The sequence below is a fragment of the Rana temporaria genome, chromosome 1 (assembly GCF_905171775.1).
Source record: "Rana temporaria chromosome 1, aRanTem1.1, whole genome shotgun sequence".
In the NCBI taxonomy this organism is placed as follows: Eukaryota; Metazoa; Chordata; class Amphibia; order Anura; family Ranidae; genus Rana; species Rana temporaria.
This window is the reverse complement of record NC_053489.1, coordinates 439,924,970-439,937,865: the sequence shown is the minus strand read 5'-3', so window position 1 is coordinate 439,937,865 and position 12,896 is coordinate 439,924,970. Positions and strand designations below refer to the sequence as shown.

The 12,896-nt window shown below is 43.3% G+C and overlaps 1 protein-coding gene across 5 annotated transcripts in view; it reads left to right on the top strand.

Moving 5' to 3' along the window:
• WDFY3 (WD repeat and FYVE domain containing 3) overlaps positions 1 to 12,896 on the top strand; it is a 365,507-nt gene that overhangs the window by 120,565 nt on the left and 232,046 nt on the right. For all 5 annotated transcript variants that reach the window (XM_040326535.1, XM_040326529.1, XM_040326514.1 and 2 more), the window contains exons 5-6: positions 1,714 to 1,823; positions 4,431 to 4,592. In XM_040326535.1, coding sequence (XP_040182469.1) covers positions 1,714 to 1,823; positions 4,431 to 4,592 — 272 coding nt within the window. The remainder of the gene's footprint in view (positions 1 to 1,713; positions 1,824 to 4,430; positions 4,593 to 12,896) is intronic.

The following is a 12,896-nucleotide window of genomic DNA, read 5'->3' as shown; positions in this document are numbered from 1 at the left end:
AAACTTTTTGACTCGAGGGCTGCAATGGGTTCATATATTGGACCCGGTGGCCGGACCAAGAGTAGATGGACGGTGTGTATGTGTGAATTAATATAAATTAAATTTAAATTTGTAACATTAAATGTTTAGATTAATTTAAGGTAGAAAAGCATAAAAATAGTTATTTTACAAAACTTTTATGCAATGTATTTCTTTCATAAAATAATACCTTCAATTTTAGTGGGAACAGTGTTGTTGGTCTCCCTTTTTTGTTAACTGATGGGTATCTGGGTACATTACACAGGGGTAATATAACTGAGGAGGCCTATCGAAGACATAATACAGGAGTGAGGGGTAATATACAAGTTATATTACCCCCGTATATTGTCTGCTAGTAGCTTAGCCCTCCTCAGTTACATTACCTGGCCTACGTGTACCCTGATGGCATACCCCTCCCTAGTTATGTGCCCCCTGTTAATTTACCCTACCTGATACAAGTTATTTTATTCAATCTGTTATTCACTTCATAATGTCTCCTCAATGTACCATAAAGCCCCCCTGTATAGTGCTCCAGTCAGAGCCGCCACCGTATGGAGTTCGCGCGCTTGCTGCTGCTGCCGCCCTCACCTCACCAGCTAGCAAACAGTATATATATACCTGAGTGAATAACTAGTTAACTTACAGAGTTCCAGACTGTGGTCTTCTCTCTCTTCTTTCCAAAGGCTATGTACTGCCAGGAGAGTGGTGGTGGCGAGACTGCCGCATGCATCGCTCCTCACTAGCAGGCGCGCGGAAAGGCAGTTGACGACGTCTGACGTGACGTCAACTCCCTGCATGCGCCTGCACGTACGGCTCAATCCGTACTCTGCCTACGGCCCCGCACCCCCACTAGCTGCTGGCCGGCCCAGCCACTACCATGCTGTTAGCTAGCGCTCTGCGGGCCGGATTAAAAGGTCCACCGTATACGGCCCGCAGTTTGCCCATTCCTGGCCTAGTCAAAGCCCAGACCTTAATCCAATAGAAAATCTGTGGTCAGACTTAGATTGCTGTTCAGAAGCACAAAACATCCAACGTGAAAGAGCTGGAGCAGTTTTGCAAAGAGGAATGGGCAAAAATCCCAGTGGTAAGATGTGGCGAGATCATAGAGACTTATCCAAGGCGACCTGGAGCTGTGATAGCCGCAAAAGATGGTTCTACAAAGTATTGACTTTAGGGGGGGTGAAAAGTTATGCACATTGACTTTTTCTGTTATTTTGTCCTATTTGTTGTTTGCTTCACAATAAAAAAAAAATCTTCAAAGTTGTGGGCATGTTCTGTAAATTAAATGATGCAAATCCTCAAACAATCCGTGTTAATTGCAGGTTGTGAGACAACAAAACATGACCAATGCCAAGGGGGGTGTGAATACTTTTGCAAGGCACTGTACATCCCTCCCATTTTTTTTTTTTTTTTTGCACTTGATAGATTTGCTGTTACTTTAAAATGTTCCTTATGTCTCAAAGGGGAGTTGTGTGAAAGTTGGGAAAAGAGGTTCAAGTGGTGGTCATGATGAGCATACACCCATTTTCTGTAAAACCGTATATCTGCCACATGTGTAATTTTTATATGGTATAATCATATAAGGAATTATACACAAAATGACTGCAATAACCTAAACCACTGTTAACTATCAAAATTGGAACTCTTGGATAAACAAGAAAGTGATATTTAATTTAACTTCATCTTCTACTGCAGAGGCTGCAAGTCGAGCCATTGTCCAGTTCCTGGAGATCAACCAGAGTGAAGAGACCAGCAGGGGCTGGATGCTTCTGACTGTCATTAACCTGTTGGCTTCATCTGGGCAGGTGTGTTCCTATTCATTGTTTTCATCATCACATTTTACTTTTAAATGTTTTTTTTTATTATTTATAAAGAAAAAACATGGTATACCAATGCATGAAATGAAATATACAGCACTACAATGTCATAGAAAAAAGATCTACAGAGTTGTCATGTAAGACCACTCTAGATTGTCTATTACCATGGGTACAAGTAAAACAACAACTCGTGATCCGGAAATCTAGTGTGTCTTTGGGTATAGATCCATCTCATCCTCTTCCTGCAAAAGGGATCTAACTGTGCAGGGGAGAAATGAACAGATCCCCACCCACCGGTCCGCTTCCTAATGTAATTACCCCAGGAGTTGGCGGGATCTGTGAACTCCACATACATCGAGATTTGACTTTATCATGTCGAACTGCATTTGTTGTTGCATGGTATACACGGGGTTAAGCCCCTTATTCAACTATATCCAGATATGTGTCCGCTTGCAAGACACCATTACATGGGGACAAGGCCCAAACATAACAAGTGGGAGTGGGAAAGATGAGGGGGGTAGGGTAGAAAGAAGACTGGAAGTTGGAAGTAGAAAGAAAGGGGATGTACTGTCAGTCATTCAGACTTTAAGGAACCTCATTACAGCTCAAACGTGTTCGGGGAGTTGCCCACTTCCATGCCCACTTCCATGTAGTTGGCCCAAGGTTCCCAGGTCTCCTTGAACCGGGTTGAGGTGTCTAATATGGAGCTCACCATCTTCTATTGGGACATAATCCAAGATATTTTGCATTTGGCCGCTATGATTGAGACCTTGGGAAGCTTCCAGGCTTTTGCTACGGTGAGTTTAGCGCCCGGGAAGATAAAGAATAGTAGTTTTTGGTCATCGTCACATTTTTCAGCACATCTGGTGCATCATCACAGCAGAAAACAAATATTTTATGCATTTCTAACTTGGGTAAAGGCCCTGATAAATTGCAGCATTGTTGTTTGTAGAGTTAGTTCACATGGGCACTTACTGCAAGTAATGCTTCTAGCATAGTGTTTAGTATAGCTTATATAAGCAAGGGTACTACAGCCTAAGTACAACTAAAGCCTCATAAAGTAAGCAGTAATATTTTCATTGATTGAGAAAATCCTCCTTATTTGGTTTAGGTGTGTCCAGATGATGATTGATATGCTACACCCGGCAGGAATGTCAAACTGGTGGCCCTCCAGCTGTTGTGAAACTACAAGTCCCATCATGACTCTGCTTTTGGGAGTCATACTTGTAACTGTCAGCCTTGCAAGGCCTCATGGGACTTGTAGTTCTGCAACAGTTGGAGGGCCGCCAGTTTGACACCCGTGCAAGATTGTGAATCCGCAGTGACAATACGGACAGTCATGACCACTGCAACATTATTTTTTTTTCATTCCACTGTAGCGCAAGCCTACACAAGAGTGGCAACTCTGCTGTAAATTTAGGATCAATAACTAATGTAAAAAGTGCAGCGCTATCAAACCTATATGAGCATGATTCAAAAGAAAATAAACATAATAAAAAAAACATAAAGTCCAGAAAAAATATATGAAAAAGGGGGTTAGAGATGAAATCCAATGTCCCAATCAAATCCAGCAAGTGAGAAGTGAAAAGCAGAAAATAGATGCATGTAGGAAAAAGCCAGCTTCCCCAGGGTCCTCCGTGTGAAACGCCTCCAAAGAGAAAAGATGGCAGCTTACCAAAAAGTGTTGGCCTCCAAACTAATGCAAAAGCCAAACAACGCAGTGGGGGAGATTGTTTCCCAGGTAGATCCACAAAAGTACTGTAGGTCCTGGTAACTTCCACATCAGTTTCACACAGGTTCAGAAGTATATAAATGAAAGAAAACCATAGTGTAATACTGTCTAGACGATTTAGTAAATGTATAAAAAAACAGTACACTCACATGGTCATGTAAACAATACAGCAATTGCCAAAAACAGTGTATCGAGCTGCTATAAAAACATGGTAGCGTCACTCCTGGTCCCACCCAACACGTTTCGTCAGAGTTGATGGTGTCAGGATCAGTGCAGCATTGTTGCCACCCTATCACAAGAAGCTACATTAGGTGAACTGTACTGCCAGGTATTTCTGGGATTTTCCAGGGGGACTAAGAAAATACTCTAAAGGGATAAAACATGAGGAAATTTGCAGATATATTGCATATTTTTCTTGTTTGTTATTTTCCTTGACATACACTTTACCCATGCAAAATAAAGAACACGTTTTGCTTCAGCTCCCTACTTCAGCCACGCATCCTCACTTCTTTTTTTTTTTCTTGCACCTCTGCCGCTCTGTTCCCACATAGCTCACACAGTACAGCTTTTCCTGCTCCAGGCATATTAATGGATTGTTAGGGTAGTGAAGAAAATGTATGTGCCACAGGATTTTGATGGACTGGTAAAATTAAATAAGTACCTGTGCAGTGTTCCTAGTATGTAACATACAGGTTTTTTTTTTTTTAAAGCAGCTTACATAGCCTTGACAGTAAATGGAAACTAAATTGCTAGACCATCTACTCCTAAAGGAAATCAATGTATAATTATTTTTCCATTCACATCTGCTGTTAGAAGAAATTGTTTGAAATGGCTGTTTACTTTTCTATATTTCTTTTAACTAGAAAACTGTGGACTGCATGACGACCATGTCGGTGCCTTCCACCCTGATTAAATGTCTGTACCTGTTTTTTGACCTCCCACACGTGCCTGAGGTACCTGGAGGAGCAGAGAATGAGCTGCCCATGACTGAACGCAGAGCCTTGCTCCAGAAAGTCTTTGTGCAGGTAAACAAATTCTATTTACAGTGACTAGGTCTTGTATGCAATACTATCAAAGTATGTTTTACTTCTGTGTAGACAGCAGATCTCCAGGTCTTCACTTCATGTTTTTAATGGACAGGGATATCCTCTGCCCCGATTCCAAAATCTCTCCAGTCCTCGCTCTAGCATCTTCACTCAGGGAGTTGCACAATTGTGACTGCATAAGTCTTCCGTGTTGGCCTTTTCTTGTTCTGAAGAATCTGTTTATTACTGAAAAGATGCTATTCACCCTTTGGGCAAATAGAAGTCCTCTTTGGGAATGAATGGATATTCTTCTGAGTGTGAATGGGAGAATTGATCATAGCTAGAGGTTTTCGCTAAAGAGGCTTTGTGGCTCCCAGAGGAGAAGGAGCATGTACAGATTAGTTTAAGGCCCCTTTCACACTGGCGGACCATTCAGATCCGCCTGTCAGTTTTTTCGGCAGACCTGAACAGACGCTCAATACATCTCTATGGAGCGATGAATGTTAGCAGTGACATGTCCGCTGACATCTGATCCGACCCGCTCCGCTAAATCCAGACGGATGCAAACCCTATTTTCCATCCGTCTATCAGATCGGATGAAAACTGACTCTACGGTTACCCCCCATAGAGGAAAGCGAAGATCTGATCGGTCCGTTTCTGCAGACACGGATATGTCACCCGCCGGCTCAGCGGGGATCAACGGATCGATTCCCCTGCTGAGCAAGCGGATGTCTAAGAAATGATCCGCCCGTGTGAAAGGGTCCCAAGTCTTTGGACCGATATCAAATCATGATAAACTCATAAGTTGTCCCATAGTATGGTGTTGACTCGCTCGAAATCGCCTGATACACTCTGCATCTTCCTGAGACCTGCATCACCATGCATTACGATGATAGTCCCTGCACATGATCAGTAGCAAGCCACTGGCTATGGGGGCACGTGTGTGTGTGTGTGTGTGTGTGTGTGTGTGCGTGCGTGCGTGCGTGCGTGCGCGCTTCTTAGCCGACTCTGTGGGTCCATGGGTCTTGGCCCTGCCCCCTGCTCCCTCACTGACTGTGATTGACAGCAGCAGAAGCCACAGGCTGTGTCTGAGCCATTGAGGAGAGGGCTGCGAGAACCTCTTCTCTTGTGCACATCGCTGGATCGAGGTCAAGCTCAAGAAAGTGTTTAAAACCACCTTGAGAAGGGGATTGCACCAATTTTAACTGCTGCCGATCCCCTCTAGAGAATAGCTGAAGTGGGCATGTGAACTGTCAGTAACCTACTATATGGCGCTGGAGCAGAAGGAGCTGCTCCTCCTGTCCTGCAGCTTTCAGGAGCAGACATGGCATAGAAAATGGAATGGCTCACTTTGTTAATCACATGGTCTGCTCCACTGTCTCAATTTTAGTAGAGTGGCGCAGTTTAAATTGAGTACACTTTTTAAGCCAGGGGTCTCAAACTGGCGGCCCACCAGCTGTTGCAGAACTACAAGTCCCATAATTTCTCTGCCTGTGGCAGTCATGATTGTAACACTCAGCCTTGCAATGCCTCATGGGACTTGTAGTTCTGCAACAACTGGAGGGCCACCAGTTTGAGACCCCTGCTTTAAGCCCTAAAAAAACAGACTGAATGTTGGGCGGCATTGGTCAGGTCAATAGAAACAGGCGGACATTCGGTCCTTGTGCACTGCAGCTGGTCCGACAGAAGCCAGCCGTCCTGTTGAAGGGGCATGACCGAAAAAGGTCTGCCGACCGACTCCTGATCAGCGCTATCAGCCAGTGGTTGAGAGCACTGACCGGAGTGTTCTACAGGGGGTATCCACCCCCCTGTCAGAACACAATAGAACAGTAGGGGAGCTCACTGTACTAGCATTGGATTGTTAGTACAGCTTCTCCGACCTGAGCTGTTTTTTTTTTTTTTTTATCGTTCAGTCTGCTGGTTGAACAAAAAAAAAAAAAAAAAACTATCAGTGTGTACTAGGTGTAAAGCCTCGTACACACGACCGAGAAACTCGACTGGCAAAACATCGTTTTGCTCGTCGAGTTCCTTGTTAGGCTGTCGAGGATCTCGGGGAGCCAAATTTCCCCATTCCCGTTGAGGAAAAAGAAGACATGCTCTCTTTTTGTCTTTTTGGCGCGACGAGATCCTTGACAGTTTCCTTGTCAAAGTGTACACACGACCGGTTTCCTCTGCAAAAAATAAAAAACAGCAAGTTTCTTGCTGGTTTTTGCCGAGAAACTCGATCGTGTGTACGAGGCCTAACTCCTAGCTTATGCATGCCGTCACTCACATAATTTATCTGAGCATTGACATGAGTGCTTGCAAAAATTTGAACCCCAAACCCCCCCCCCCCCCCCCCCCCGCATCTCTCTGGTCATAACTTCAGGATTCCACTTGTGTTCAAGTAGCCACCTGATGTTTCTTTATCTGCTAAGTTTTGAATGCATCACATCTCTTACAATTTAGTGACACAGTTGAGACAGGAAGGTTAAAGACAATTACCCACATCATGGAAATTTAAAAACGTTCTTTTAATTTCTAGGCCAATGAAAAGGTAAAAGCGCCTGAAAGTACCTCAGTTAAACGCATATAATTGCATAATTTGTTTACATGTGTTTAGACGCGATCAGAGTATGTAATCTGCATTTGGACAAACAGAATCCTATTTTATTTTTTATTTTTTTTAAGCGTTTAAACTGAACACGTCTAAAACATCGAAACGCAAAGTGTGAATTAAACCATTTAAAAACCATTTTCTTGAGTTTAGAAGTGTCCTATAAATGCAAATAATCACAGGCGTGTAACTAAGGGTAGCTAAAATTATCCAAAAAAAAAATCATTCTAGTACTTTCGCTATAATGGACATTCACCTGCCAATTTTCACATGATCACAAGTGGAGGAGATTCCTGTATTATTGAACTGCTACAATCCTATTATATATGGTCATAGCCTGTTGGAAATGGCTGTATTCTGCTAATGGCACTAGTAGTTTACACGCTCTATATCTATCATCTAGTGAATTCTCTCTCGCTCATGGCCTCTTTTTGGAGCCTAACATAACCATTCATCATGGGTGCTTGATTTATTCCATCCATTTCTTTGAGACTTCTAGACATGTCTGAAAACTCCGGGAAGCAGATCAATAAATAACTTAGAGTAGTCTCTAAACCACCCATCCAATTAAATCTCTATGGCTTTATATCCATAAATTTGACTTGGATGTCTTCACTGTATTTGTAGATGGCTTTCAGAATTTGCTTTGGAAGAAATATAGCTTGTCATTTTTTTTTATTGCGGTACATGTATAATGAAATATAAGAAAAGGAGGTTTTCCAGATGTGGATTTTTGATTGTGGAAGGAAAAAATGAATACTGAAATGTAAGTATGTTGTGCTGGGACTTGTAGTTTTACAGAGACAGGCTAAGACAAATGTAACTGGGATGTGCTGGGATTTTTAGTTCTACCGAGCCAGCATGCATATCAGACTAGTTTTGACGCAGGGAGAGGACCTTGTCAGTAAGGCATATCGCAAAGATTTGCATTATTTTCTTAGGTAACATATATTTTTATCTTGCATTTCCTGTGCAGGGTTCTGCTTTACTAGGGCCAGTGATAGAAGGCGCAAATTTCTTTCCTGCCACTACGTGTTGCAGTAAAAAAATTTTTTGCTGAATTCCCCCATCAAAACAGACACCATCACCTGGTTCCTGCTGAACCGGCCAAGATTCAAACTGTCTATGGCCAGCTTAAAGTGGTTGTAAAGGCTGAAGGTATTTTACCTTTGTGCATTCTATGCATGAAGGTAAAAAAACTTTCAGTGTGCAACTCCCCCCTCAGCCCCCCCAATACTTGCCTAAAGCCAGATCTCGATCCAGTGATGTGCGTGAGACCTGAGGCTCTCCCAGGTCTCTCCCTCCTGATTGTCTGAGATGCAGGAGCCATTGGCTCCCGCTGATGTCAATCACAGCCAGTGGGGTGGAGCTCAGCCGCGCTCTCTGTGTCTTATGAGCGCAGAGATACGGCTCAGGCGCGAGCGCGCACAAGTGCCCCCACAGCAATTTTTTTCTTTCTTTTTGTTTGTTTTAAATACATTTTTTTCCTCTACAATCAGTTTAAGGATGCTCTGTTTGAATAGTGTGCTGGCAGGGATATATAATTTTTTAGAAAGTTCCCACCCTTCTTGAAAATTTGAAAAGTGGCAAAGATGGTAGCAACTTAAAATGTAGTCTACTTTCTCATTTTTGTCCAGCCCCCCCCCCCCCCCTTTTTGTCTTCTCTCTGATTACGGGGACTATGTTTGATTTATTTTTTGAGCATATGACCAAGAAGGGAAAGACATTTTGAATAATATGATGATCAGGAGTATTAAGCCCCATACACACCATTAGATTTTCTGCAGAGTTTTGTCTTCAGATTAAAAAAAAACATCTAATATGGAGGTCAAACCCACAGGCCCCGTACACACGGTCGGACAAAACCAATGAGAATGGACCGAGGTTCAGTTTCATCGGTCCAAACCGACCGTGTGTATAGCCCATCGGTCTGTTTTCCTTCGGTCCAAAATTTTGAAACATGCTTCAAAACCGAACCGATGGACCGCTGCCCGGTTCAAAACCTGCGCATGCTCAAAATCAAGTCGACACATGCTTGGAAGCATTGAACCTCGTTTTATTCAGCACGTCGTGTGTTTTACGTCACCGCGTTCTGACCCGATCGGTTTTTGGAACGATGGTGTGTACACACATCAGACCATCAGGCCACTTCAGCGGTGAACCGATGAAAACGGTCCGTCGGACCATTTTCATCGGTTTTGTCCGACCGTGTGTACAAGGCCTAAGAGTTTAAATTTGTATGCAATCAGGCAGGCCCTTACACTACATGGTTTTGGTAAATCTGAAGACAAAAATCTGCAGAAAATCTAATGGTGTGTATGGAGGTCTTAGCTTTGCGGAAAGTATTACTCAATATTGTGGTTATTAGTATTTTAGATATGTATGCTCTAATGATCGGAGCCCTTTTTTGTTTTTTACTTTTGAAATAAAAGATTTAAATAATATTAATTAAAAAAAGCAGCAACTGATGCTGGAAAGACAAGGAGGGATTCCCATGGAACATGTCACTGTTTTATAAAGTATGGCCACGAACACCATTTTACACATCTCATAACAGATCGGTGCCAAAACAATGCTTCCCAGAGCTTGTTGACCACCTAAATAGTATTTAATGTTTTCTGATATTGGCCATCTTGCCCCTGATCTCCTCACATGGTAAATAACCAGGGATTCCCTCAACACCCATGGTATCCAACACATGGCCTGTCGTGCTCCTCTGTGTAACCCGCTGAGTGTCTCGCACCAGGTAAGCAAAAAGCCTTAGGGCGGTCCCTGTGCTGGCTGTATCACAGCGCCAGTGCAGTTTAATGGTAAACACTAGGAGCCATCAGTGAGCAGACTTGTTGATCTTGCCTGCACACTGACCTCCTATGCTAGCAGCATCCCAGCCACAGGTCCAAATCTACCGTAATTGGCAGCAGGCTGCCAGTCAAAGCTCACTGCTTCAAGCTGTAGGCAGTTTTGACCTGAGAACCAGAGTTGCTAAATTGTTAGACTGTAAGTATATTTGACATTAGGGCACAATTTCCTTGATTCCCTGAATAGTGTCTTCATTAAATTATAAACTAAAGCGAACTAGTGAAAATTACATGTATTCCTTGCTGGAAGCTCTCTGTGTATGTGGTGATATGGATGGTTGTAAATACAAAATTGTTCTGTGCATTAAAACCCCTTCAGGGCTTGTTCACACCAGCTGAGATCAAATCAATCTGCCTTTATATCCTATGGCTTTAATTTAATCCAATGTTGGTGTGCGCAGAAAAAAAGCGATCATGATATTGCAATTTTGTGCACCACATTAACACACTTGCTGATGAGAATAAGTACAGATTCTATTGTGTGCCCTTTTGGAAATGTAATGGGGCCCTCTTGAGTATCTATCTATATACTCCGCTTTAAAGATATTTTCCTTAAAGGGGTTGTAGAGGTGCAATTCCCCCCCCCCCCCCCCCTAAATAGCTTCCTTTACCTTAGTGCAGTCCTCTTTCAGTTACCTCATCCTTCCATTTTGCTTTTAAATGTCCTTTTTCTTCTGAGAAATCCTCACTTCCTGTTCTTCTGTCTGTAACTCCACACAGTAATGCCACACTTTCTCCCTGGGGTGGAGTGTCATGCTCGCCCCCTCCTTTGGACTACAGGAGAGTCAGGACGCCCACTAACACACAGCTCCTTTCTCTATCTGCAACGTAGAGAGCGTCCTGACTCTTCTGTAGTCCAAGGGAGGGGGCGAGCACGACACTCCACACCAGGGAGAAAGCCTTGCATTACTGTGTGGAGTTACAGACAGAAGAACAGGAAGTGAGGATTTCCCAGAAGAAATAAATAAGAACATTTAAAAGCAAAATGGAAGGATGAGGTAAGTGAAGGAGGACTGCACTAAGGTAAAGGAAGCTATTTAGGAAAATAAAAATTGTACCTTTACAACCCCTTTAAATTCAAATTCTGAACGGTCTTGCACTCTAGGAAGCCATTTGTTTGCGTTGAACCTTGCTTTTGCTGTATGTAGTTACATGCATTTGCCTTGGGAGCAAATTAAACAGACTTCTTATGAAAAACTGCACTTTAAATGAAAGGGTACTGATATTTAAGTACTGGTAGTTTAGAAATGTTGTGAAGAACGATTGTAATGGAGGTAGCTACTGTACCAGACCCTGCTGTTTCAAAGTTTTAGTATATTTCTAAGTGTCATACTTAAAGCTGAATTATAAAACAGTATTATAAACTAAGTTACCAGTATTGCTAAAGCCCAACTGCACTTTCAGCTTAAATGGGCCAATTACATTTCTGTTGCAATAAAATGAGAGGTGTTTAAAGTTTGAGTTTGTTTTCTTGTGGTGTCTCTGGAGGCCCCTGCTTAGTCAGAGCTAGAGCTCCCCAATCAGCAGAGAACCATAAGCATTGTTGATTTCAGAACTATGGATCAAATTCTGTCCTTCATAGCAATCTTGTGTGCCTCCATATTGTTTGTAGGTTACTTGTATCAGAGACCCAACTATCATTCACCATCAAATATTATCACTGTGTCCCCAAACTCTTCTAAAGCTCTTTAAAGCATCCATGAGCTTGGGGGGTGTCAGAGCTCACTAAGCTCTGAGAACCGAGCGATCAGCTGTGTTTGATTGCCCGGTTCTCAGTCTTAGAGCCGGTGTCCTGCCAAAAAAGATCCCCCTGCGGATAAGGACCCCCCTGTCCTTCGCAGGCGCATCGCGGAGCCGCCGAAGATGTAGAGCTGAGAGTCCGCTTTACACGTCGCCTGCGCAATGATTATCACATATGATGCACGATCCCGATGCTAGTGCCACTCTGCAAGGGGCGGAGGTGATTTTAGCAATAAAGTACACGTCTTAGCGCGGCATGTTAAAACAAATGGAGGGCGGGTTTTGCAATGTTCGTGGTGCATTTAAACATTTCTTATGTATGGAGTTTATTGTTATTATGCTTATGACTTAACCCCATTGCAAAATCCACCCTTCATTTGTTTTTACACGGCCCGCTAAGACGTGTACTTTATTGCTAAAATCACCTCCGCCCCTTGCAGAGTGGCACTAGCATCGGGATCGTGCATCATATGTGATAATCATTGCGCAGGCGACGTGTAAAGCGGACTCTCAGCTCTACATCTTCGGCTATTTTTGGCTGCTTCGTTGAGGTTCGTTCTGTGCAAGCGCCGTGACTGCACAGTACAGGGGGGGTCCTTATCCGCCGGGGGGACCTTCATCGGCAGAACACTGGCCGGGAACAGATGCAGCATCGGACCAATGCTGCATCCACCTAGGTAAGTATGATTCTTGGGGGGGGGGGGGGGCTATACTTCTCTTTTGAAACCAAGTTGCCGTTGCCCCCTAACCCTTGCAAAACATTTTTTATTTTACACAAAATACAGGTCAGCACACACAAATGTGGCGTTGGGGGAAACCTGGCGATCTGTGCGTGTCCTTGCAATCTGCAGCAGGTGTATCACTGCAATCTTAACACCCCAAACACAGGTCGCAAATGCAGTGCGTTTGCCCGCATCGGATTGCATGGTACAAAAGTACCATGCAATACTGTTGCAGTGTGGTTCCAAAAATTGCGGCATGCAGCAATGTGGTGATTTGAGCCATTTAAAATGAATGGATTTAAATGGCACCACACTGAATCGCATGTGAATTGAACAGGAATGCAGTGCGGTTTCTGTGCGATTTTTTTTTTTGCATGTGGTTCATACT